General features: G+C 53.0%; 4 protein-coding genes across 4 annotated transcripts in view; 3 read left to right on the top strand and 1 right to left on the bottom strand.

The window, feature by feature from the left end:
- The window catches only part of NPRL3 (NPR3 like, GATOR1 complex subunit), a gene marked incomplete at its 5' end in the record, with an annotated part of 44,557 nt that extends 42,066 nt beyond the window's left edge, over nucleotides 1-2,491 (bottom strand). Inside the window, 3 exon segments of the mRNA XM_082490800.1 lie at nucleotides 890-959; nucleotides 2,283-2,310; nucleotides 2,312-2,491. Of these exon segments, the coding sequence (XP_082346926.1) occupies nucleotides 890-959; nucleotides 2,283-2,310; nucleotides 2,312-2,491 (278 nt within the window).
- Nucleotides 2,492-7,981: 5,490 nt separating this feature from the next.
- Nucleotides 7,982-10,080, top strand: LOC309677736 (hemoglobin subunit pi; the record flags this gene model as incomplete). Its single annotated transcript, XM_082490608.1, has 3 exons — nucleotides 7,982-8,076; nucleotides 9,169-9,373; nucleotides 9,952-10,080. The coding sequence occupies 3 exons, from the start codon at nucleotides 7,982-7,984 to the stop codon at nucleotides 10,078-10,080; spliced, it is 429 nt and encodes a 142-aa protein (XP_082346734.1).
- Nucleotides 10,081-12,405: 2,325 nt separating this feature from the next.
- Nucleotides 12,406-13,163, top strand: LOC309677710 (hemoglobin subunit alpha-2). The gene is made up of 3 exons (XM_082490572.1): nucleotides 12,406-12,560; nucleotides 12,698-12,902; nucleotides 12,988-13,163. The coding sequence occupies exons 1-3, from the start codon at nucleotides 12,469-12,471 to the stop codon at nucleotides 13,114-13,116; spliced, it is 426 nt and encodes a 141-aa protein (XP_082346698.1). The 5' UTR covers nucleotides 12,406-12,468; the 3' UTR covers nucleotides 13,117-13,163.
- A 2,456-nt stretch (nucleotides 13,164-15,619) lies between these two features.
- Nucleotides 15,620-16,464, top strand: LOC309677597 (hemoglobin subunit alpha-1). Its single transcript, XM_082490430.1, has 3 exons — nucleotides 15,620-15,778; nucleotides 15,929-16,133; nucleotides 16,237-16,464. Exons 1-3 carry the CDS (start codon nucleotides 15,684-15,686, stop codon nucleotides 16,363-16,365), a joined length of 429 nt encoding a protein of 142 aa, XP_082346556.1. The 5' UTR covers nucleotides 15,620-15,683; the 3' UTR covers nucleotides 16,366-16,464.
- The last annotated feature ends 9,021 nt before the right edge of the window (nucleotides 16,465-25,485 follow it).

The raw sequence follows: 25,485 nt of genomic DNA, 5'->3' as shown, positions 1-25,485 counted from the left end.
TTTTAATTTCAGCTAAACTATTCTCAGTCATAAAGTTAAGAACAAGCTTACATTTTGTGAGGTTGGAATCTAAATTTCTTTTTTAGGGGCAAGTGATGAGTACTTCTTTTTTACTCTTATATGAGAGAAGAGCAGCAACTACCCCTTTTTATTAATATTGGAGATTAAAACACATTATCACAAAAAAGATCTGCAACTGAACTATGGGCCAACAGACAAAACCCCTTTTTCTTTCCCAGATTTGTCTCATATCTGATAGTGATAAATTTAGAACCAAGCAGCAGATTTCAAATTTTCTACAAAAACTAATTAGAGGCTCCATTTGTACATACACGCATGCTGAACAACACACTGCCTATTTTCAGTGCGTTTGTTAAACACTGATTTCCTGTAATTGAAAAACTATCTTTAAGTCTCAGTTTCCTTTCGAGCTACTATTTCACTCCACGGACACAAGGGCAGCTATATCTGGAGAAACAAAATTAGTTACTCATTAGTGCAGAGCAATTTCATACGATAATTACATGAGCTAGGGAAGGATTTGAGGCAACTGAGTAATATATCCAGTTAGAGGTAGGTAGGTAAAGAAAAGTGGAATTTTGCCAAAGTATTAATACTCCTAGCTTTGAAAGAGCAATACTGCTTTCTAACAAGCACAAAATACCTGACCTATACCTTGACGAGAAAACAATAGATTCAGTACCATTCCCTCATGAGAAATTTCTTATTACTACCACTAATTTGCTCATAACTTGGCATTAAAGCATTTTTTGGCAGGTCATCTTCTATACAGTCTGAGAGAATTTGCCTACTGATCTAGCAGGCAAGAGAGCAAGAGGCCATCTCCCCTCTGTTTCAAACTTAGGCATGGAGAAATGTTTTCCCCTACCTGGAGTCCCCATCTTGATCTTCTGTGGTGTCACCAGAGCTATTCACAGCATATCGACTCCTCGGCTTATCTGAAAGAAAGAATAAAGGCAGCTTTTTCAAGGAACAATCTCTTAAACTTAAGTGTTCACTCAAATAAGTGCATTAAGACAATACTTGTCTGTGCCCTTTTTAAAATGATCTCTAACAGAGATCTAAAAAAAGTAATATTAAAAGCAGAAAGCCCCTTCCCTTTCAGGTACAAGTACCAGATCTTATTTTTTTTTCTATTCTCACTGAAAAAAAACACATTAAAAAAATAGGAGAAAGAGGTCTTCATTTTCAGGGAATGGAAAGGAGAAAGCAAAACATTCACAGAAGCAACTTTTCTCTCAAGTGCCAGGTAACAATTAGCAGTTTGAGGGAGAGCGGTAGACAAAATTCTGACCAATGCATTTCCCTCATTATTGCTCAGGTTTCAGGACAATGGTAATGCTCCAGAATCCCCTCCTGCAGTCACAGGTATCAAAACCATTTACCAAGAAAAAGCAGGAAGGGGGCAGGAGCCAGTCAAAAAAAAAAAAAAAAACCACCACATTTTCAAATTTTACTTAGAAAAACAAAAAGGGGTTTGAAGATGATTCTCTTGTGGTAAAAAGTGACTCACAACCTAAACAGGGGTGTCAAACCTCTCATGACATACTACAGTTAGCAAGCCACCCGAGTCAAACAGCCTCATCACTCTGCAGCACCTTTAGGCCACACACCATGACACTTGACCGCCAGCGAGGCCCAGTGGGACACCAATCTTGCCCGCAGCACCGTCGGCACAGCCATCCTGCCTCCAGCCCCCACAGAATTCCCTGGCTGCGGGCAGGTCCCAGGCGCCATCAGGAATGTTGGAGGAAGAGGTGCAATCTCAGCTGGTACCTGAATAGTCCCATGTTCCTATTTTCCAGAAGAAATGAAACATCCGCCACCCCATTATTGAACACATGGGACTGAAGTCTCTTAGTTTCTACCCATTATCAGTTAAAGCTCACTTAGCTTTTTCAGAATCCCCTCTCCCAGGTTGGTGCCTTTACTCCTCACCTTGCCTCCTCCTTCCCCTACAGCTCTTAAAATCCACAGGAACACCAGCAAGGCAGTGGGTCAATAATTACACATGGATATAACGTGGTTTAATTAACGTGGGGTGTGAGTCGTATGTGTAAGTGACTGAGCGAGTGTGTGAGAGGGGTGCCAGGGCCCCTGAGGGCTATGAGGCCCTGTGAGGCCTATGAGGCCTGCGAGGGGTGCCAGGCGCCCCCGGGGGCTCTGAGGCACGGCGGGGTGTGCCAGACCGCCACAGGGGGGGTGTGTGGGACAGCAGGCCCCCACAGGGGGTATGTGCGTGGGGGGTGCCAGACCCCTACGGGCGGCGGCAGCTCCCGGCAGAGGCTCCCGCGGGCGCGGGGCAGCCGCAGTCCCCGGGCCGGGCCGGGCCCCGCGGCGTCGCGCACTTACTGGCCTGTGCGGCGGGGTGCTCGGCGCCGCGCTGGAAGGGGAAGCGGAACAGCAGCTTGTTGCCGCGGCTGCCCGAGCTCACCAGGATAACGCTGATGGGGCTGGTGCTCTCGCCCATGCCGGCACGGCACGGCACGGCACGGCACGGACCGCGGGAAGGCCGCCCGCCGCCACCGGCTGCCGCTTCCGCTTCCGCCCGCTGCCCGGGCCCGGCCCGCCGCTCCCGGCGGGGCGGAGCTGCCGCTGCCGGTGCGGGGCCGGGTGCGGGGCCGGGTGCGGGCAGAGTGTGGCCGGCCCCCCGCGCCTCGCAGCCCGGTTCAGACCAGCACTCCGCAGCCCAGTCCCCCAGTACAGCCCAGTGCGCCCAGTTCAGAACAGCACCTCGCACCCCCGCAGTACAGCTCAGTGCCTCCAGTTCAGACCAGCACCTCACACACCTGCAGCCCTGTTCCCCAGTACAGCCCAGTGCGCCCAGTTCAGACCAGCATCCCCACAGGCCTGTCCCCCAGTACAGGCCAGCGTGCCCAGTTCAGACCAGCACCTTACTCCCCCCCCCGCCTCGCAGCACTCCCCTCAATCAGCCCAGTGTCCCCAGTTTGGACCAGTACTTCCCATGCCCATGGGCACCACTCCCCCTTCCTGGCACCCCCAGTGTATTCCCCCAGTGCTTCCCCCACCCACAGCCAGCTCAGCCCAGTGTCCCCAGCACCAGCAGCCTGTGTGTGGTGGCCCCTCAGTCCCCAGCCATGGTGCTGGTGCAGGGGCTGCCAGGGCCTGGGCCCCCTGTTCCTATTTCTTTGGGTCATTTCTAGTGATTCTGCCAGTTCAGCCATTCAGAGTCCAGAATTTCACTCAAAGCTGTGGAAATCGGACCCTTTGGCTCCCCGTGCTCCTGGAAAGGCGTGCTTGATTATGTTCCTCACATTCATTGCAAGATTTCGGGGGGCTTCACAGCACTGAGAAAACTAGGACAAGAGGAAATAGCCTCAAGTTGTGCCAGGAGAGGTTTAGGATGGATATTAGGAAAAATTTCTTTACCGAAAGGGTTATCAAGCATCGGAACATGCTGCTCGGGGAAGTGGTGGAGTCGCCATCCCTGGAGGCATTTAAAAGATGTTTAGACATGGTGCTGAGGGACATGGTTTAGTGGTGGGTTTGGCAGTGTTAGGTTGGTGGTTGGACTCAATGATCTTAAAATCCCTTCCAACCTAGACTATGATTCTATGATCCTACGAGTCTATGATTCTACGAACTTGCCTTGTGGTTCCTGTAACCTTATTTCTGCCTCGAGATTACTACAAGTAACAGCTGGCAGCTGTCTTGGTGCTTTTGTCTTACTTTGTGTTTAACCGAGATCAGAAAATTATCAGCAATTATGTTAGAGGATGTCCTGGGTTTTGCGCATAAATTCTCCTGCATTTGATTGCAATATTTGGATATTTGAAGGCTCTGAGATATCCCCACTCGCTCTGTGTTCCCCCCAGGGACACCGGGCAGAGGTGGGTGGCTGCAGAGGGAGATGAGCAGAGGCAGGGTGGCCGTAATCTGCAGGGTCATTCTCCTCCGTGAGGCTGGCGATAACAATTGGAGCAAGAGAAGGTGTCGCTGAGGGGAGAGAGTTGGCTGAGGGTGATTAAAGAGCAGTCGTGTTATCGCAGCAGAGCACTCCTGCTGCACCAGCGCTGGGCAGCGGCGTTAAAACTTCCCAACATGTCTGCTTCGAAGCATAATTTTACTTTCTTCAATAATAAATTGCAGACATATTTGTCATTTCCAACTCTTGGAGGCCGTGGTTTAGTTAAAGGAAACTGTTGCAAGCTGGTAGGAAGTTAAAGAATAAAGGCAGGACTTAGATTCCACTTTTAAGATTTCCAAAACTTGATACACCCAGAATTTTTCAGAGTTAGAGCAACTGTATGTGCCGCCTTATCCCTCGGAGTTCCCTTTGAGTGGGAGGCCATTCCTGTGCAGAGTGCAGGTCTGTGGGGAAAGTTATCCCTGATCTCACAGCAGTGCCATTCAACCGGCCGCTGGACCTACAGTCAGGGCTGGCGGAAATTATAACCCTGCTTTTATAACGAGTCAACAGGCCTGTTGCTCGCTTCTGCCTTTTAAAATGAGAAACTGGCAGCCTGCTTGTGGAACAGGATTAAGAAAGGTCCACGTTAATACTAAAAATCACTTTTGGTGTCACCTCTGGTGACATTTCACAGGTTCGTGGCAAATATTCATCATCTGTACAAGGGTGAACATTCTGCCAGGGGTTTGCGAATCATACCCATGAGCAGCAGCAAGAGAGGAAGGCAGGTCTGGTGGGGTTTCCCAGAGGACTATTCATCATTGGTCCTGTTACCAGGGGAACACCAGCGATCATGTTGTCCAACTCCTTGTGTCGGTCAGCCCAGGACCTCTGCGTCTCACTACCCTGTGGGCAGCTGGAGCAACAGGATGGAGGAACTTGGCTGAGAGGTCCATTCAAGGACAGAGAGAGTCTCTCTCCACGTTACATTGCAGCACGTGATCAAGGATCACAATTCTCCCACCTGACATGTTCCTGAGGAGCAGGAACGTCCCCAGTGCAGCCATCCCCAGCACAGCCCTGATCCTGGGCAAGCAATGAGCTCCTTCTGGCAAACCACTGTCATCTTTTGGCTGCTCTCGCTTTTGTGATAGTGCAAGAGTAACTCTCAGAAAATGAATTCACATTCCATAAAGATTTCAGGGAGGACCAACCCCCCTGTGTGGGCATCACTCTGACCCTCATGTCTACACAGACCTTAATCCTACAGTCACAGAGGATCAATGTTCAGGTTAAACAGTGGGCAGCAAAATAGGATGGAGTCCTGATAGTCTCTGCCTTATCCCTGGGTATATCTGGGTCATCGTCGCTTCCCTCATGCGTTGATTGAGTAACCTCTGATTAAAAGCACTCTCACCGAGGAGAGCTTGGAGCGCAGCCATGCAGCGGGTGACGTAAGAGGCAGCACTTTGGGGAGGAGACAGAAATATTGTATAAATGTATATTTAAAACCAACATCTTTATTTCCAAAGCATTCTTTCTATGGCAAACTGCAAATTTTTTAAAATATATGTAGCAAGGGATGATGAATACAGCTTCCCTTGATACCTCCATCCATTTAAGCTGTATAAGCTGAATATTGCCTTTTCCCGTGCCCTGACTGAAGGACTGCTGCCCGTGCCATCAGAGGCATGTTTAATGGGAGACTGCTCTGCACTGCCTCTGCGTAGCCAGACACAGTCAGTTCCGGGCTTTCAGTGAACATGTATGGCATTTATCGAAGGGAGGATATATAGAGAGCGCTCTGATAATATTCCTTATTACAAAGCGATTGTCTTCACTGGGTCTCAAGCGAGTCCCCTCTTGTATCCCCTCTTAAAGTGGGGTACCGAGAGAAGCGAATGACCCAGCCAGCCCGTGGGCAGGAAGGCTGCGGAGGGAGCTGTGCCACTCAACCCAGTCGTAATGAAATCCCAGATAAGGTGTTGGCCTCCACAGAGGGCATGATAATACAAGATCACCCAACCCAGCCAGGCTTGCAGACCAAGAAGCACGGAGCGCTTTGTGCCTGCCCTTTGGGGAAGCCCAAGGCTTCTCCCGCTTCATCTGACAGATCACATGCAGAGAGGCTTAAACTCAGAGTCCACTGCAAAGCCCAAGGAGGGGGTCAGAGCCCTGTTGCGGGTGCCACTGCAGCCACCAGAGCACTGGGGAGCCGCTGTCTGACCCCGTCCCTACTGCTTCTCTATCACTACTGGTTCATTCCCACCTGACCCCAGGATGCAGCGTAAGAGCCACAGCTCTGGGAGAGTGGGGTCTATTTGTAGTGACTATATCAACTCCTGCGGGCTGTAGAGTCTACCCAGAGAGGAGAATCCTATCCCCATGTGAAGGCACAGAAGAAGCCCCCACCCTAAGCAGAGCACACGTGAGAGCTTAGCTCCCACCCCAAACCCACCACCCGCTGGCAGTCGGGTTCCCCTGCCCGGCAGCATAGCACAGCCACCCTGTGGCTTCCAGGAGAGGTTCCAAGCTTGGTGCATGCTCCTGTGGGACATTTAGGTGGGCTGGGTGGCATGATCGCACCGGCATTGCTCCTTTGGTACAGATAACCATAGGCTGGACATACTGCAATGCGCACATGACCCAATATCATCAGATCCCTAGAAGGGCTTTCCTCGTAGCAGGATGAGCATGTCTGGGGGGCATCCTCTGCGGCAGTCGGTAGCATTGCTGTGAAACGCAGATGCGTCTCGGCAAGGAATCTGGCTTATATGTATCAACCTTCTCCGCACAAGTGTGCGAGGCTTTTTGGGCAGAGAGCACTATCTGCCCCCTCTGACTGTACCAGCCAGCTTTCCGTGCCTGGCTGCCAGCGCTCAGCGGCGATGTGTGCGGCTGCTAGAGGTTATCAGGGTGGCAGCGAGATTTACCTCTGCTTCATGTGCTGGCAGGGTATTCATTCCCTGAGGTTCAGCAGCGACCATCTCCAGTAGGGTATTTCTTTGACATTTTGCCCACTTATCTGCGATTACAGACTTGTGCTGGTCTTCCCTTTGCTTGTTTGGTCCTTCACCCATCGAGTGTGTCCATGCCCTGAAGCTACAAGCCACCTATTCTGGGACCAGGCTTTCCTGCTCATGTCTAGAACGTAGCACAGCACACACCAGCACTGGCTGTGGTGCTAAGGGATATTTTACCATACAAGGGATAATTAACAGTAAGATCACATAGCTAGAAATCAAAGATGTGCAGTATGAGGCATTTAGTGATTAAAAAAAAATGTCTGACTGGGCTTCCTTACACGCACATGCTTTTTTCTAGTATCCTACTCAACTTCATAAGCTCCCTCTCCCTGTATCCATAGGAATCATTACTACTGGTGCCGCTATAAGCAATATCAATTGTGGAATGTGTAACTAATTCTTTGCAAGAGGCTGGCAAAACGAAGTCCTGGCAGTGCTGAAGCAAATGGCAAAATCTCCACTGATTCCCACAAAATCAGGGTCTCACTCCCCCTCTGAACTGTACTGCACATCCCCCAGCCTGTCCCCAGCACTACTTAGGAATGATTTTACATGAAATATTGGGCCACGTAGCAGCCACATATACTGGAAGTGTACGAGATGGCACAAAAAGGCCCAGTCTTGCATTCGCATCTGTGAAGCAAGGCAGAAAATGCAGATTTTTCTCCAAGCTCCTTGGTATGCCTGAAGTGTTCCTCAGCTTCAAGATGTGTCCTAATGCTCCGTCACTGGAATTTTCCAGCATTATTTGTCTGTTCATGTATCAATATGTGTCCAGACAATTTCTTTGGGCCACATGGCCATTACATTAAGAAGCAAGAAGCTGATAACACCAGCAAGCAAGGAGGCCTGTGCACTGACCCTTGCCGAAATAGGCCTTGTTTCACAGGGAGATAAGAGTCTCCCACTTCCATGGGTGGACCTCTGGAGTGACCAATGAGCATGGACAGGCGCCAAAGTCCGCTCTCCCCTTCCTCTTTATAACCAGGGCCAGCAGGGTGACGAGTCCAAACCTGCTCTGAGCGTTCATTGCAAGGAGCCTGAGCCCGCACCCTTCTGCACAATGACGCTGACTCAAGCCGAGAAGGCCACCGTGGTCGCCATCTGGGCAAAGGTGGCTACCCAAGCCGACGCCATCGGGGCGGAATCACTGGAGAGGTAAGTCCCACAGAAGCCCTCCGAAGAGGGGACCTCCTCTGGCTTTGCTGTTAGGATGCATCTTGTGTAAAATTTGCACGAGTGAGAGCACACTAGGACTGGTGAGAGTTGGTGGATGACCTCTGTGTCGTTTGGTATGTAATTTTCTGGAACTATATCTGTGCTACTTAATGCTAATAGATGGCTTCAAAATCTTACAGCAAAACATAATTTTCTAAGCAATTATAATGGTTTATTTCCCATTATAGCAATTCAGAAAAATTCATAGCCAGGAGTCCTGGCGAGGAATTCAAAGTCATTCATACTCAGAGTCCTGAAATAGGGTTATCACTGTTAGGAAATGAACTTGAAATGGTTTGTTGCACAAGTGATGCAATTTCTGTGTAAGTGTTGGGCTTTCTCTTGCAATTTCTAAGCATTAAGAGAATAGCTGTCCACTAAATTCACTGGATGCTGACATTTCATTGTTCCAGTTGGTAAGTAGCAAACTGTTAGGAAACAAGACAACTGGACCCATTGCATGAAGTATAGCACAGTAATCCAAAATTCATACAAATTAAGCAAGTTGGCACGAAAGGAATAAGAGTCTGGAAAGTATTCTGAAATTATTATGCTATTCAAAGTTATTTAAATGTTATTTACAGCTCAATGTAAAGTATTGTGATACTCCTTCCAGGACTCTGAGTACCACTCATATCGATTCTAGTTTGTTCAGCTCATATTAGTTTGAAGATCCTGCAAATTGACTTACAATGTAATATAGGAAATGTAGTGAGAATTTGGGGCTCTTATTTATTTTGAAATGCCCCACACAGCCCCCCAAAATACATTAAATTTAATATCATTTTTAACATCTCATTCTTCTCCAGTACGTACAGATTAGCCCACTGCCTAATCTGCACATACTGCAGAAGAGGTTTAAGAGCAGAAAGACCTTCTTGATGCAGGCTTCGAGACCCCAAAGCTCTGTCACAAGCACAGGAAGAGTGCACTTCAGTAGCTGCCAGGTTTACACTGCGCTTGCACTGAGGTTTTACCATCTCATGAATGTCGCTTCCACCGCTGCATCTCATTCTTATTGTTCTCCTCCAGGCTTTTCTCCAGCTACCCCCAGACGAAAACCTACTTCCCTCACTTTGATCTCAGCCAAGGCTCAGCTCAGCTTCGTGGTCATGGCTCCAAGGTGATGAATGCCATCGGGGAAGCTGTGAAGCACATTGATGACATTAGAGGCGCTTTGGCCAAACTCAGTGAGCTGCATGCTTACATCCTCAGGGTGGACCCAGTGAACTTCAAGGTGAGTGAGCACAGAGACTTTCAGGGATGAAAACTGCCATCACAGAATTAGTGACCACAGATCGTTTCAGCTACTGGCAGCTTGATCCCTGGCTGCACCGCACAGCCTTGTCAACTCACACCGCTGCTTGTTCCACGCTTGATTTTTAACCTGAGGTTGGACCTTTTAATGAAAAATCTGGTCTAGCTCAAGCAAAGAACTACTCAGGGGGCTCCTACGGTTTATCTTAGACAGACTCGAGCCTCTGCTGCCTTTCTTGTAATTTACAAACCTCCCTCACAAGTCAAGTTATATCACTTGTCTTGAACAAAGTAAATTCTAAACATTTCCACTTTGTTGCATCTCCCTTTGGGGAGGAAGGAAGGGACACTTGGAAAGAGGGAGTGGTATCGAGCAGTGCCTTTTGCCCTATATCAAAGGCAACTCTGCTTCTTCGCGCATAGCATCAGGCAGCAGCGCTACCTGGTTGGGACACGTAGTTGTCATCCCAAAGCACGCTGGGACCAAGGCCCATTGCAGACGCCTAGACTGACATCTGTTACTGATTATGATGGATTTTATCCTGGTTTCCCTTACAGCTGCTTTCCCACTGTATCCTGTGCTCCGTGGCTGCCCGCTATCCCAGTGACTTCACCCCAGAAGCTCATGCTGCGTGGGACAAGTTCCTGTCCAGTGTGTCCTCTGTTCTGACTGAGAAGTACAGATAAATGGCCTCCACAGAGGGTGAGGGACGCACATCCCTGGCGCACCCCAGCAGCCAGGCTCTGGGGTATTCACCCCTTCCTATGCAGTCCTCCCAAATCCCCTATGCAGGGGCTTGGTCATCTGCAAAACCCAATAAATAATTCAAATATGAGCTATGGTCTCTGTGCTTTCATCTCCATGTGTTCCACCCACACCTCACTGTTTTGGCAGAGGTGTTCTGCAATGTCTACACAATACGGAGGGGAAAATACTAACCTGCGTAAATTCATGTACTAATCCATGTGCTAATGAATTCATGTTCTAATTCATGTGCCAAGCTGCATAAATTCAGTGGGAATAACATAGCATAATATTCAGTGGGAAGAAGTGGCAGAAGCCTAGAATGGACTAGAGCCCTGAGACAGCTCCTGCTCACCAAAGGTATGGCCATCAAAGACTGTTTTCAGGTTGACCAGGAAACAGTCTTTTACCCTGCTTAGGGTGTTGAATGGACCCAAGCTTTTTGTTTGGCCTGTCCAAAACCCATCACAGCCTGTTGTGAACAAAACCGTAAGTTGTGATGTGGTGCCCAGAGCGATGCTGTTCAGTGTCTTCTGCTCCTCTCCATGGGGTATGGACAAGGTAACTGATGTGCTTCATGAACACCTTGGGCTATCACACCTGCTAGACAGGTTTGGTAAAGGGACCATCCCCTCAGCTTGACATCTCTTATTTTTATATAGGGGGAACTTTACACGCATTTGAAATTTGGGAATACTAGTGGCCACTGGAGATTAGTGTTGATAGCATCTGGGGGACCACAAATTCCTGGGGTTTCTCTGGAAAGCAGCGAGAGGGAAGAATACAGGATTGATGGTTACCCTGGGGGGAGCACAGGGATCCTCCAGACGTACCTGTTGTGGGTTAATCCCGATGGGCAGCCAAACGCTACACAGGTGCTCACACAATCCTCCCCTCAATGGGATGAGGGGAAGAGGAAAGGAAGAATAAAAGCAAGAAAACTTGGGGGTGAAGATCAAATAAACAAACAGAAAGAATTGTTTAATAAGTGAAGGATAAGTGGAAGAAGAAGGAAGAAAAGAAATATAGATTATATATAGAAAAAAGAAATCTAGATACTTGTACTTGGCATACAAGTATCTAAAGGGTGGGTTGAAGGAGGATGGAGCCAGGCTCTTTTCAATGGTTCCAGGTAACAGGACGAGGGGCAATGGGCACAAGTTAGAACACAGGAAGTTCCGTTCAAATACACAGAAACACTTCTTTACGGTGAGGGTGACAGAGCACTGGCACAGGCTGCCCAGGGAGGTTGTGGAGTCCCCTTCCCTGGAGATTTTCAAGACCCGCCTGGATGCAGTCCTGAGTAATGTGCTTTAGGCAATCCTGCTTTAGCAGGGGAGTTGGACTAGATGATCTCTAGAGGTCCCTTCCAACTCTGATAATTCTGTGATTCTGTGATTCTGTGATTCTGTGAAAACAGGTGATGCAAAGGCAATCACCCACCACCTCCCGTGGGTAGACTGATGCCCAGCTGGTTTCTGAGGAAAAAAGATGGGTAACCCCCCTCAAACTCCCTAAAACACCCTCTTTTCAAAGACTTTGCACAGAGGCTGAGTGAAAGATGTGACAGTCACCAACCACCATATGCCCTGCAGAATGTCCCAACATTTACAGACAGGCGGGAGCACACGCTGGGGTGGGAAGAAGGGGAGGCCCAGGCCTGACAAGCATCACAGGACAGATTTTGGGAAGACTATGTGCCCAAAAAGGAGGTTCTTCCCCTCCTGGGTTTCTCCAGGCTGATGGAGAGATGGTGTTTCCCATGGTCGGTCCCCAGCATGACCCGGGAGGGCTTCTCCATGGCTCCTGCTTAGAGGTCCACAGGCTCTTTGGGCAGAGAGGGGCTGGATGTGGCGGAGTCTGGAGGACATGAGGGGCCAGGAATGCACATGGGACCACCCACCCTGACACCCACGGAGCCAGGGAGGACCCTGACCCAGCCAGGGCAGGAATGTTGGATCCCGACAGGAGGCTTGAGGACGTGCCGGCCGGCGAGGCCAAGGCTGTGGCACCCATGGGATGTGCCAGTAGCTGCTGTTGACCATGGGGCAGCCCCCAGCCCCCAGCCTGGTGTGGGGCTGGTGCAGTGGGGCAGGGCAGGGTGGCCGGGCCCCCTCGGGGCCTCCTCAGGGCTGGGCCCCCCAGGGCAGCTGGGGCCCCCCGGGGCAGCGCTGCAGCCTCTCCCTGGGCCCAGCATGCTGTGGCCACGGCCCCTTGGTGCTGATAAGATAAGGCTGGGGTGGAGGTGCCGGCTGCTATAAGAGAGCGTCCCCGTGAGCACCACTGCCACCGAGACCTGCCTGCCACCACTGCCACCACCAGCTGCCACCATGCTGACCGCCGATGACAAGAAGCTGATCCAGCAGATCTGGGAGAAGGTGCTCGGCCACCAGGAGGACTTTGGAGCCGAGGCCCTGGAGAGGTGCGGGCCAGGCCTGGGGACCCCATGGGCGATGGGGGTGAGCGGGTGGGAGTCCCACAGCGGAGGGGGGGGAGGGGGTGTCCGGTTTGGGGGCGTCCAGCTGGGGGTCAGCAGCACTGACTGTCCCGCTCCGGCAGGATGTTCATCACCTACCCCCAGACCAAGACCTACTTCCCCCACTTTGACCTGCAACACGGCTCCGACCAGATCCGCGGCCACGGCAAGAAGGTGGTGAACGCCTTGGGCAACGCCGTCAAGAGCCTGGACAACCTCAGCCAGGCCCTGTCCGAGCTCAGCAACCTGCACGCCTACAACCTGCGTGTCGACCCCGTCAACTTCAAGGCAGGCGAGGGGACAGGGGATGGGGAGTGGGGACAGGGGGGACGGGGGTCATAGCGGCGGTGCTGAGCCCCGTTTTGCCTTGCAGCTGCTGTCGCAGTGCTTCCAGGTGGTGCTGGCTGTGCACCTGGGCAAAGACTACACCCCCGAGGTGCACGCCGCCTTCGACAAGTTCCTGTCGGCCGTGGCCGCCGTGCTGGCCGAGAAGTACAGATGAGCTGCTGCCCGCACCCGGGTGCCATCAATAAAGACACCTTTGCCACAGCACCGTGTCCGTCTGTGCCGGGGCGGGGGGCAGGGGTGGGCTGGGGTGTTGCGGTGCTCCCATCAGAGCAAGGGAGGGACAGAGGGAGCTGCCGGTGAGGCCGGGTGGTGCAGGGGGGCAGCACTGGCCATGGGTGCCCCCCCGAGAGTACTGCCTGCTGCCACATCCCCCCAGCTTGGGATGTGGCCGATGTTGGTAGCAGGACCCCAGGAATGGAGCTCAGCCTGCCGCCTCACCGTGCCTGAATCCCTCTGGGGACTGGGGGGGGGAAAGGATGCACCAAGCCAAATGTGGTTCTTGCATCCCCTTGAAGGATTCTCTGGGGGGGAAAAGGGTAGGATTAATCCCTCCAGACTCCACCTATCACGACGGTTGTTTAGGAGATTATTGGTGATGCTGTAGGAGCTAAGTGTCTGCGACGAGCTCCAAAAGCAATCAGACAAGTTCACGGAGTGAAAAAAATCCACCACAGATCATTAAGCACAAACACTCTTCTTGGGCTGAAGCCACCAAGCCACAAATCCCTGTTGACTGCCAGGGAAGTGCCCCCACTCCTGCCCCGGGCGTCAGCTCTTCTGGCAGCGGGGCAGGGTGGGAGCGGAATGGGCAGAGCTGCAGTCCAGCACAGGGCCATCAGTTTCAGGGTTTTAGAGCCTGAATTAAGAAAAACAAAACACATTGTCTTTAGATCACAGGTAATGGGTTATGAGATACTAAACCAGCCCTGGATTTGTTCTGTGCTGTTACACCAGAGTGGGGAGATGAGCGTTCGTGTGGGATGGGAGACAGTGCGTCACCAGAGCGGTGCCTGCAGTGGCAGAGCATGGGCAGCAGCCGGGCACTGGGCATGCGGGGACTCTGCTTGCACCAAAACACAGGGCTGGGAGTCCCCAGGCCACACCTGCCCCCGCTCCTGCACGTGCACGCATGAACCCACAGTGCTTTTACTCCATCCTCGGACACATCCCAGTCTACATCCCAGTGTCTTCATGTCCATTTACACCTATTTTCTTGTGCCACCAGTTTGAAGGGCTCTTCTGCCTTTGCAGTTTGCCCCCCTGGTGCGGGCACAGGCAGCAGACACACCGCTGTTCCCCTGGGCTCTGCTTCCCAGAAGATCAGCCCCCCCATTCTCCCCTCCTTCCCTGCCCTGACATGGTGCCAGCTCGAGCTAATCTCCCCCAAACACAGACGATAAGAACCGTCGGCCATGGAGGAAACACGGGTGTGAACCATCCCCTGCCTGCCTGTGCCAGCTCTCGAACCTACTGGAAGCACCACAGGCCCCCGCACCCTCCTCGTCTTCCTCACCATCCTCATCTTCCTCGTCTTTCTTGCCCTCCTGGCCTTGGGGCACACGGGACTCACCATGGGCGGCTGTGGCCCTATGTGCCCTCCTCCCCTGGCTATGAGCTCCCACTGCTGCAGGCCAGCGCTTCCATCAGTGCCTGGCGCTGGTCCCCGTGGCTCTGTCCAGTGTCCCCCCTTCCCAGGAGTCAGTGTTCCCCGGTCCCCCCACAGCACTGGGGCCAGGACAGCCTGTGCGCAGGATGGAGAGCTGTCCTGGCCGGGGACCTGTGGGGTCCATGTGCGAAGGGACGTGACTGTGGTTCGGGGAGCGGGGGGTGAAGAGGGCACACACTTTGGGGTCCATCATTTCGGGGTGCTCTGAGGGAACATGAGCAGGAGGTGCAGTGGGGCAGCGTGGATGTGTGGCTGTGTGCCCAGGGGTTGTGTTGGGTGACAGTGTGTGTATAGGGGCAGTGTGTGTGCGTGTGTGCAAGGACGGTGTATGTGTAGGGGCCATGCTCGGTGGCAGTGCGCATTCCAGGGCAGCTCAGGTGTGTGCGTGGAGGCTGTGTTGGATGGGTTAGTGCATGCAGGTGCCCGCGGGGCTGCGCGCAGGCATTGGGAGCACTGGGCAGGCTCAGTCTGTGGGTCACAGACTCCCACCACGCTATTGCAGTTACAACCCCCACACTGCTGTCCCCACCGTCCTGCCAGAACTCATCCAGGCTGTGCCTGCACCAGGGGGACCTCAGCAGGTACCCCGCTGCCAGCCCTGAACCCAGCCTGTGCCAGGGGGGGAGACACACAGGGACGCCTCCACCCCGGCCAGTGCAGACCCTAAACTCAACCTGTGCCAGCGCAGACCCTAAACCCAACCCTAAGCCTAAGCCTGACCCTAAACCTAACCCTAACCCTACGCCCAACCCTGCAGTCATCCTGTGCCGGGTGGACGGACCACCCATCCTGCGCTTGATGCGAGCCCTAACCCTAATCCTGACCCCAACCCCGCTGGTGCCGGGGGCAGAGACCCCCCCCCGTGCCGGTGCCAGTGCCGGTGCCGGTGCGGCGGGGAGGAGCGGGGCGCGGCGCTGGCCGGGGTCCAGCGGCGGCGGGGCCGGGGCCGGTGGCGGGGCGGGCCGGGGGCGGGCGGTGCTCCCGCACAGCATATAAGGGCGGCGGCGGCCGTCGGGGGCACCCGTGCTGGGGGCTGCCAACGCGGAGGTGACACCATGGTGCTGTCCGGCGCTGACAAGAACAACGTGAAGGGCGTCTTCGCCAAAATCGGCGGCCATGCCGAGGAGTACGGCGCCGAGACCCTGGAGAGGTACGTGTCCATCCCCGTTGTCATCCCTTTTCCTGCCTGTCCCCTCTCGGCTGTCCCCATCCTCTCCCCGTCCACAACTGTCCCTGTTCTATGTGACCCCATCCCCGTCTCACCCATTCCCATCCGCCTCTGACCTTCTCTGTCCCCCAGGATGTTCGCCACCTACCCCCAGACCAAGACCTACTTCCCCCACTTCGACCTGCAACATGGCTCTGCTCAGGTCAAGGGGCACGGCAAGAAGGTGGCAGCTGCCCTGGTCGAGGCTGCCAACCACATCGATGACATCGCGGGTGCCCTCTCCAAGCTCAGCGACCTCCACGCCCAAAAGCTCCGCGTGGACCCCGTCAACTTCAAAGTGAGCGCCTGGGAAGGGGTGACCAGCCCGGCTCCCCTCCTGCACCCCCCTGGCCACCCCCTCGCCTCACTCCCTTTGCTCACTGTCTCCTTTTGCCTTTCAGCTGCTGGGCCAATGCTTCCTGGTGGTGGTGGCCATCCACCACCCCTCTGTCCTGACCCCGGAGGTCCACGCTTCCCTGGACAAGTTCCTGTGCGCCGTGGGCAACGTGCTGACTGCCAAGTACCGTTAAGACGGCACCATGGCTAGAGCTGGACCCAAACCCACTGCCAGCCCGCCGACAGCCAGCAGCCAAATGATCTGAAATAAAATCTGTTGCATTTGTGCTCCAGCCCTGGCGTCCTGCTCTGGTTGCTGCCCGCAGGGTGGGAGTGGGAGGGATCTGCTCCGGGGGTCTGAACTGGGGGTTTCCCCCTTGCCAGGTGGGCACGCAGAGGAGATGGGCTCTGGTTTTGCTGTCTCTGAGAGGAGGTAGCATTTGGGTGGTGGTGCCCAGCAGGCAGATGCTGCTCTTGGGGGGCAAGCAGAGCATTTCCAGGCACCGGTGGAGGGAAAAGACTTCACGGAGAGCGGCCAGAGTCTGGCCCTTGGGAGCTCCCTGTAACCCCAGCCCAAACTGGCCTTCCCACCAGAGCACCACACTGGGTACCCCTCTTGCCCCACCAGCCCTGCGCACCCCTTGCCCTCATTCAGGCCAAATTGTCAGAGATATCTCCTCCTGGAAGTGCTTGTAGGACACAGTGGGGTAGAGGGGCTCCCGGCGCCTGTGACCCTCTGCGTAGTGGCACAGCGAGGACACCCTGAGGACCCCCAAGTGCGAGGGCATCTTTTTGTGCATCCCCAGCACACAGGGCTGTGCGGCATCGTAGGACTTCTTCTGTTTCCACCTAATGCTGGGTTGCTGGGGTGTTGCTTTGGAGGGGTCCTGGGGGACTGGCAGGCTAGGGGAGACAGCGGGCATGGGGCACCGCATGGGGAGCAGCCCCACATCCTGCTTTTTGGGTCCCGAGCTACAGTGGGGCAAGAAAGTGAGCACAGGCAGCGAAGCAGTGCTGGGTGCCGCAGTGCCGGTGTCCACGCAGCCCCCAGCCCTTATCGCAGCCTGCAGCGGGGTGGCCGTGGCGGGTGGGTGATAAAGGCGAGCGTGGGCTCTCCTCCAGCTGTGGGTGTGGTGGGAGACGGGGCAGCAGATAGTCCCAGGGGGCTACGACCTGCCAGGTGCTGAGTAAGGCTGCCCCGTCCCTGTCAGGGCTGGGAGGTGCTCGGTACTGGGGGGAAGGTTCGAGAAAGTCCCGGGACAGCTGGCGCAGCCACAGCACGGAGCCAAGCCGAGGTTGCCACCAGCCCCTTTGCTCCCTGGCACTTGCAAGGATGGACACTTGCCCCAGCCCCACAGCCTCCAGGCACCATCAGTGAATGCACCAGAGGCAGGAGAGACCCCCAATGAGTCTGGAGAGAGAGGGAGGCCCTCCAGCCCCCAGGGTTTCTCCACTGGCATTGCGACTCCACGTGCCTACCACAACTGGGCACGGCGAGGAGGGGAAGAAAAAGCTGGTCAGGGCATCACTGACCAACCTGATCCCCCTTTGTGTGGAGCAGGGTGTTGGAGCTGGTCGCACCCTTCCAGCTGACATCACCCAGACACAGCTGCAGGCACAACTCTGCTCCACAGGTGACCTCTGCTTCCCGGGGAGCTCAGGGGAAGCAGGGGCATGGTGGGGGGGTCAGGGCATACGGGTGTGCAAGGCGGTGTGGACTAGTGTGTAAAGCACCGGGGAGAGCCAGCATCAAATCCAGCACAGACCTGGGGTGCTCCAAACCGAGCCACAGGGGACCCCGGTGGGGTCCTTACGTACATGGGGTGTGCATAAGAGGGCAGGGGTATGAGCAATGCAGGGGACGGTATGTGCGTGGAGGGGCAGGGGGTGGCAGATGTCCCACTGCCTCCACCAGGCTTTCACTCCCACGGCGTGTCATGGCCTTAGGTAGGACGCGTGGTGTGGCAGCGTCCTGGCTCTGCAGCGGGTTCCCAGGGCTCTGCCCGGCCAAAGTACCGCTGAACTCCGAGGAGCCAGGATGAGTTTTTTGCCAGCCATTTGTCCCTGCTGCCACAAGATGGGGACCTCAGGCCGTGGTGCTTTATCGGGGCCAGGCAGAGGGTGCAGAGGGCCAAGCCTTGGTCCTGCCCGTGGGGTTGAGCTGGAGCCTCCATGCAGGCAGCCAGGGTGGGCTTCCAGCCAGCCCCAGGTCCAGAGCATGCTGGGGACACTGGTGCCAGCTCGGAGGGGTGCAGGAGCCCTCCCTAGAAGCCCATGTCCAGCACTGGGTGCCCCAACAGCCAGGTACCCCATGTGTCCCAGCACACAGCCCTGGGCTTCCTTCGCCGGGCATCCCTCGGTGGCCGCAGCCGGGACACAGCCCACCCGAGGGGTCAGACACGCTGGCAGCAGCTTTCTAGAGCTTGGCTCTCCCTCAGCTAACGTTCCTGCCCCACTGCCCCAGGACCCGCAGGCAGCGCGGCAGCGGTGGCCCGGAGCAAAGCAGGTCCAGTGTTTACCCCACTGCTGGCCCAGGTTGGTTTTGCAGCCGGTACTGCCACAGCCCTGGTGCTGAGAGAGGTGGAGGCAACCTCTGCATCGCTACAGCAGTGGCAGCCCGAAATGGCACCGGGCGATGTGGAGGACGTGGACTTTGGGTGCAAAACCCCCTGATCCAGGCCATGGCAGTGCTCAGGAGGCAGGGTCCCAGTAAGCAGCTTCAGGGGAAGAAGGAAGATGAACATCTTCAGGTGAGACAAAAGCCTGGTCTGATGTCTCCACTATCTGGAGGCCTTTCTCACCACTCATCGACATTTATTCTTGATGGACAAAGCATCTATGGTTCAATGATACCCACAAAACAACGCAGTATTTTGTTATATGATAGCCACCAAGGCAAGTGGTGTCTCAGAGCTCGTTTTTATTGAAAGAGCAACTAAAATGACACCAGGAAACAAACTTGATGGTTATGAATTACCTGATCACAACACTTTTACCAATCTCTTGAGGGGTTGCAAACAGCATTGTCCAGGTAGATTGGGTACTACTCTTATTAATGTCTCATAAATAGTCATGGCCCTAGAGAGTGCGTCCCGGAAAGGGACACGGCAGTACATACTCCTGGAGGAAGTCAAGCATCCATGGGGAGTTTACCAGGAATTTCCCATTCAAAATTTAGCAGAGAAGCAGCGCGAAGAAACAGAATTCCGTTCCTCCTGGAAGCTGATCTTAGGACACCGGTTGAGAGGTCCTCTTGCTGGAAAGAGGAGGGAAAACATGTGTTTTACAAACTGTTCTTCTGTTTATACATCCCATATGCCAATAGAATAACTCATGATTGGTACAACCTATAGGTCTTTTGTTGAAAAAATGCTGCTTAAGCAGTTTCTTTGCCATGTACTTGGACAGTTAATCTTTCCTAAATGTTGGATTTTCCATACTGAATGGATCTCTCTGATTTGCCTGGATAACTCTGAACTTTAACCAGTGTTTTGGGGTGCTCGCAGCCCCTCCAGCTCAGGAACATCTGAGAACTTAATAAGCGCATTCCCCTTTACAACACATAAATTATTGATGAAAGGACAGTGAATAATAATGTTGAACCAAGGACTGAAATCTGTCACAGAAGGAAAACAGACTCATCTGAAATGATTCATTCTTGGCAATGGCCACGGCTATTACTCATTTCTTTCTTTGATTAAATGTCCCACTGTTTTGTTGTGATTTGAAGTTGACTGGTTTATAGTTCCTTAGTTTCCTCCTTTTACCCCACTAATGGTAAGAGACCCTCTTGTATTGTTTCTGCCACCCCGTCGCCCTCCACCCTTCCCAAAGACACTGTTTGGAGATGGCTTCAACCAGTTGCTGAGGCAAAGGGGATTTTTTTCAGGCAAGCAGTCTGAAAATACTGGAATGATTGAAATATACTTTAACCCACACTTTTTAGGATCCCTCCACCTTCTTGGCTGTTCTGCCAGTGGGAAAAGGAATAGTGGTCGTAGAAGACAGAAAATAGAGTCAGCCTTCATTAAAATGCCAATTTTGATGAAGGACTTCAAATATTTTCTCTCCTTCCTTTCCTAAAAGCAGAGACTGCTCCCAGCTGAGCGGTCACATCAAGCACAGCCGTACAAGCCCCTCCAGACAGGACAGAGCTGATAAAAACAAGTATTTGCAGAGCTTAAAATGTTGTCTTCTCTCCTTTGCCATCACAAGAAGTTCAACACTGCAAAGGATGTCTGAGAAAACCTCCTTGCTGGTCCTCCCCCTCAGAGCTGGCTTCTCGTTCTGTGAGCTCCCGTGACCGAAATGGCATTAAGCATCATGAATCCCCCGTCTCTGGAGGTGTTCACAACAGAATCCAGGTCTTGGATTTTATATCTGGGAGGAGAAGGTGCAGATATGTGGTGACACGACATTGGCCACTGATGCCTTCCCAGTGCCATCACTACTGTTTTGGAGCAATTCATCAACTAAACAGCAGAAACTTTCCACAGCCACTTTGCACTGTTTTCCCACTTTCTTTTTTTTTGTGGCTGACCATGTCTTTTTTGACAATTGTATCTAGCCAGGTTTTTGCTTCAGCTGTACCACTAGCAACCCTTTTCCACAAGATTTTTCAGCCAGGCCTGCTTGACATTATCCACTGGGGACTGACCCCATTTTCACGAAAGAGTCAGGAATTGAATGGAAATGCAGAAGTTTTCTCCCTGCTGGTTGCCTTGTCTTCCTACCACATGCCAACCAGATTTCAGAAGATCTGACTTTTCTCAAGGATGGTGAAACTGAGAACATAGGAAATGCTCTGCTGGTCAGATCGTCGGTTCTTCTCTCCCGGTGTTGTTTTCAGGAGCAGGAGATGCCATCGGGGAGAGCATGCAAACCTCTCCGTTTCTGGTTGTGCTCCTCCATCATCCATGGCAGCAGTAATAGCAATTTCAGAGGGTACGTTCCTGCCTGTTGCCTGCAGCGTCTGTCTGTTGACCCGCTGCTCATGAATTTGCTGTACCTTTTACAAACCTGCTGATCCTATTTGTTTCCACAACCTCCTGCGGCAGCAAGTTCCAGAAGTTCATTCTCCCTCCTGCCCCATATAAAGTCCCTTTTATCCATTTTAAACCAATCTACTAGACTCATCAATGGCCTCTTGGTGCAGAATCTGATGAGCACCAGGTCCACATTCACTTTGTGATTTTGTAAAGTTGGCCCTTTCTGCTCCGCCTTCTCCAGGGAAAAATCTTGGCCTTCCCAGGACCTCCTCATACTGCAGCTGCCCCATCCCCTTGATCATCTCAGTTGCTCTGCTCAGGGATCTAAGGCCACTCTGTCCTTTGATACAGAGGTCAGAGCCGCACAGATGTGGGTGCACCAAGCTGTCACACAGCAGGCAAAAGATGCCCTCTCCCCCGTTTTTGAGAACCCTTCCTGATGACATCACCACGTTTTGCTGGCTTCTCGGACTGCTTCTGCACATCAAAGCTACAGTTTCGGTGAACCGCCAACGAGGACTCCAGCGTCTTTTCCCTGAGCTGTAGTAGCCAGTTCAAGTTCAACCTCCTCTGGTTTAGACCGTATTTCCCTGTCTGTGTCACCGTACCTTTATCCACACTGAAACGATCGACCTCCTGCTTTTCCTATTTGTGAGTAACGCTGAAAGCTGCACGTAGCGAAGCTCCGCGGACAACATCAAACAGCCTTTCACCAGCCTCTTGCAGTGATGGAGCATCACCCGACGTTTCTGTCCAAAGCTAAAGCATGCAACTCTAAGAGCAGATTTTTGATCTGTATTCCGGGGACACTGTTCTTCATGACACTCTTCCTTTCCAGACCTCCTGTCACAGTGACTTCAACTGGCAATGAGCTGCTGGGTGGACACAACTCAACGAGCTTCTAGCTGGAGACGGTTAAAACATAAGGGTTTTTTACTCCTTGTACCAGAACCAGACAAACAGAGACAGGGGAGCCGACTGTGCCAGCTCTGTGCTCTCCAGGGACCTTTGCACATGGCCGAGAGGATCCCAGCCATGGATTTATGGAAAGCAATACAGCAAAATTGTGCATTGCAGCTGCTCGGCCAGAAAGCTTTTATACCTCCTTCAATGGTTGAGCAGCCGAGTGCCATTATTAATAGTAGAATTGTATTTATCAAAATTCATGGGTCAGCATTGTTAAAGCTCCGTAGATTCGACTTGGACAGGTCACCGTTATTTATTTTTCCAGATCGTAGCTTCAAACAGGGATATTTTCAATATACAGTCCAGGTTTCTCCCCAGGCCTGTTTGAAACACGGTAGGAAATACTCTCTCCAGCGCAGGGTCTTCCACTCGTGTCTGACTTCTGAGGAGGGGCTGAGCTTGAGGATCAAAGAGCAAGGAGCAGATGTGGAGACCCCTAACCATAAGACGGGCACCTGCGGTATATTCGGAGCCAGGGGTGTCATCAGGCCAGACAGAAGCCCTGACGCCGGTGCAGCCACGCTCCCTCAGATTTCAGCATAGACAGAAGCTCACCAGAGGTTTTCTAAACATTGCAGTTTTGGTTGCCACCACAAGAGGAGGCAGATATCACCACAGCTGGATCTTCTGCCTGGCTGCAGGTCACAGTGATCCACGGGTGGCTGTTTGCATCTGCCTGCGGCGCTGCCTGTGGAAGTGGAGAAGCTTCAGCTCCAGCTCCAGCTCTGGAGCAAAAGGGAGAGACAGCATTTCACCCTTCCTGGGTCAAACTCATCCCTTCTTCTGAGACTGCAAGGCCGCTTCGCCAAAGGGGAGTGGAGCAACCCATGCGGTCACTAAGCTGATGACATTTTAGTGTCCGCACGTGTCTGGAGCAGCTGTCAGTCTGGAGGTGACATGTCCTACAGCGTCCACCACCCCAAACGCTGCTGTTGAACACTGGAATGCTTTTCTTGGGGAACAGTTGAGCAAGTTCAACGTTGTTGATCTGATTCTGCACCACATTAGGTGCGTTTGAATTGTGCTCAGATCTCTCAGATCTTTGACTTTGAACATCTTTTATTTTTTTTTTTGTCCCTTAAGAGGAAAATAACTATAAGAGACAGCGTTGCAGGAAAGTCATTCATAAGGATTGATTGATGATGCTCTGATACCTTTGAAGTGAAGGCTAAATGAATGTAGAATGAGAATAAATCAGAACAATTTTTGAGCAACAGCAAAATCAACTGGGAGAACTCAGAGCTAATGTGGAAGGGACTGGCCATTCCCTAGAGAAAACATTGCAAAATTACTTTATATCCCAAAAGAGCAGGAAAAACAAGAGATAAAGAGTGTGATACCTAACTGGAGTGTGATTTTATCAAAAGGATATTAGGAATAACAAGGAGATTATGAAAAATGGTGAGGAGGACTAGCCATTAAAGAAGGCTTTGATTGATGTTCGCAATATGCCTGAGTGAGGCAAGAACAAATAAATCTATCAAGCTGTGGGTGAAGATCTCAAAACTCGGTCATGAGCTCTGTTGTAAGTCATGGGCCGTGTTATAGCCGCATCATGTGGTGCTGGGACCACAGAATTTAGCCTGGAGAAAACATGGATTAGTGAAAGAACTGTAAGATAGAGCTCAAGAAAATAGGGAGTTGATAGCAGGAGTGTTGAAAGGGAATTATTAGGCTGGAGGGAAATTACTGGTAGAATCTGACCTTGGATCTGGCCTTGGAATTTTTATTAATGGCCAAAATATTAAAAAAAAAAAAAGTGTGGGTGCTGTCACTATAGAGGAGGATCGGGATATTACAGGATACCTGCATGTCCTCAAGGATCAACACAGCAGAAAGAGGATGATATCCTCATGCCCAGCAAAAAGATGTGGAGGAAGCTGCCTGCTGTCGTTAGGCAGGACGCATTCCAGGAGAGCTCTGAACACCGGGGGATAGCATTACACAGGGAGAAATGGAAATGCACAGGCAGGGAACACATCTAGGCTGGGAATTAGGTCCCTTCCCATCCTGTGCTTTATGTGCTCAAGCTTCTGGGCTGATTTCAAGGAAAATTAGATGGGGGCATTGCTTGCTATTGACTGCATAAGCTGCTTTGACTGGACTTTCCATGATGTCAGAGCCCCTAGAAAATGACCGGCTCTTCCCTAGGGAATTTCTTTCCCATAACTAGTAAACTCACCACAAGTATACCAGGCCCATGAGAGCAAGAACCAAAGATTTTGAGCTCCTGAAGTAATGACTCCATCTTCAGGGAGTTTGTGGTTGACTGAAATCAGGTCTGAAGTCCTCAAGCAAGCTGACCAAAAAGCAAGTGGTGGGATTTTTGCCTGAGCAAGGACTCTGAGGTTGTGTCCAGACTGCGTTATTCTCTTGGAGAACACAAACACATCAGCAGGTGTCCCAAAGAAAAGGCATGTAAGAAGGAAGGTCCTTGACTCTTTTGGAGACCATCAGAAAATCAGAGAACGAGTTGACTGTCCCTACAAAAGCCACATCTCTCGCGAGTCCTGTGAACGTGGCTGATGCGCAAGAGCTGAGAAGGCGATCAGACTTTCTTGGGACGAGTATAAAAACCCCCTTCAGACTTGAAGGGCTGAGCCTCCCCAACAGTTTCCATTCCGGGGGGCAGCAACCGGCTGTTTCCGACTGAGGCACGTTAATGTTTGAGCTTTGGGGTTGAACTCATCTCAGATTCCCATCTCACTTTCTCTCCGCGTCGCTGAGAAGCAAACCCACCAGGCTGTGTCTCCCGCGGCAGCACCCTGGTTCCACCACCACCCCCCCCCTTTTCCCCAGGGCACCTTCCCACGGGTCCAGGGCGCTCCTGGGGTTTTGAGCCCCCACTCCCCCCAGTTATTCTCCTGGCACCTCCTGGGGTATCGGGGTGCCGGGTGACCCCAGGACCAGCTCTGGGTGATGGTGGCCCCCGGGGTCACACGGGGTCTTGGGGTGCTGATAGGGCTTCAGGACCTCCCCAGGATCACGGGGTTCCCCAGGATAGAGGGGTCCCCAGGTCTGTGCTGGGGCTCCCCCAGGGTCTGGGCACCCCGCAAGCCCCCGGCCCGAGCCCCGCCAGGCTCCCCCGTTCTGCGGGCAGCGCCGGGTCCCCGGTCCATCCCGGTGCGGAGGGCTGTCCCCGGGGCTGCCCCGGCACCGGATGACCCCGTGCCCGTCGCGGGGTCCCCCGCGGCCCCCCTTCCTCCACCCCCCCCCCCGGTGGCGGCGGGGGCGGCGGTTCCGCCGGGGGCGGGCCGCGGCGGGGCGGGGCGGCGGAAGCGGGCGGAGGTGGCGGCGGCGGCGGCGATGGCGCTGCGGGGCGGGCGGCGGGCGGCCGTGCCGGGGTAGCGCCGGGCGGCC

Source organism: Vanellus vanellus, assembly GCF_965231255.1.
Source record: "Vanellus vanellus genome assembly, chromosome: 14".
Lineage (NCBI taxonomy): Eukaryota > Metazoa > Chordata > Aves > Charadriiformes > Charadriidae > Vanellus > Vanellus vanellus.
The sequence above is the reverse complement of the archived record's forward strand: the minus strand, read 5'-3'. Positions and strand labels throughout refer to the sequence as shown.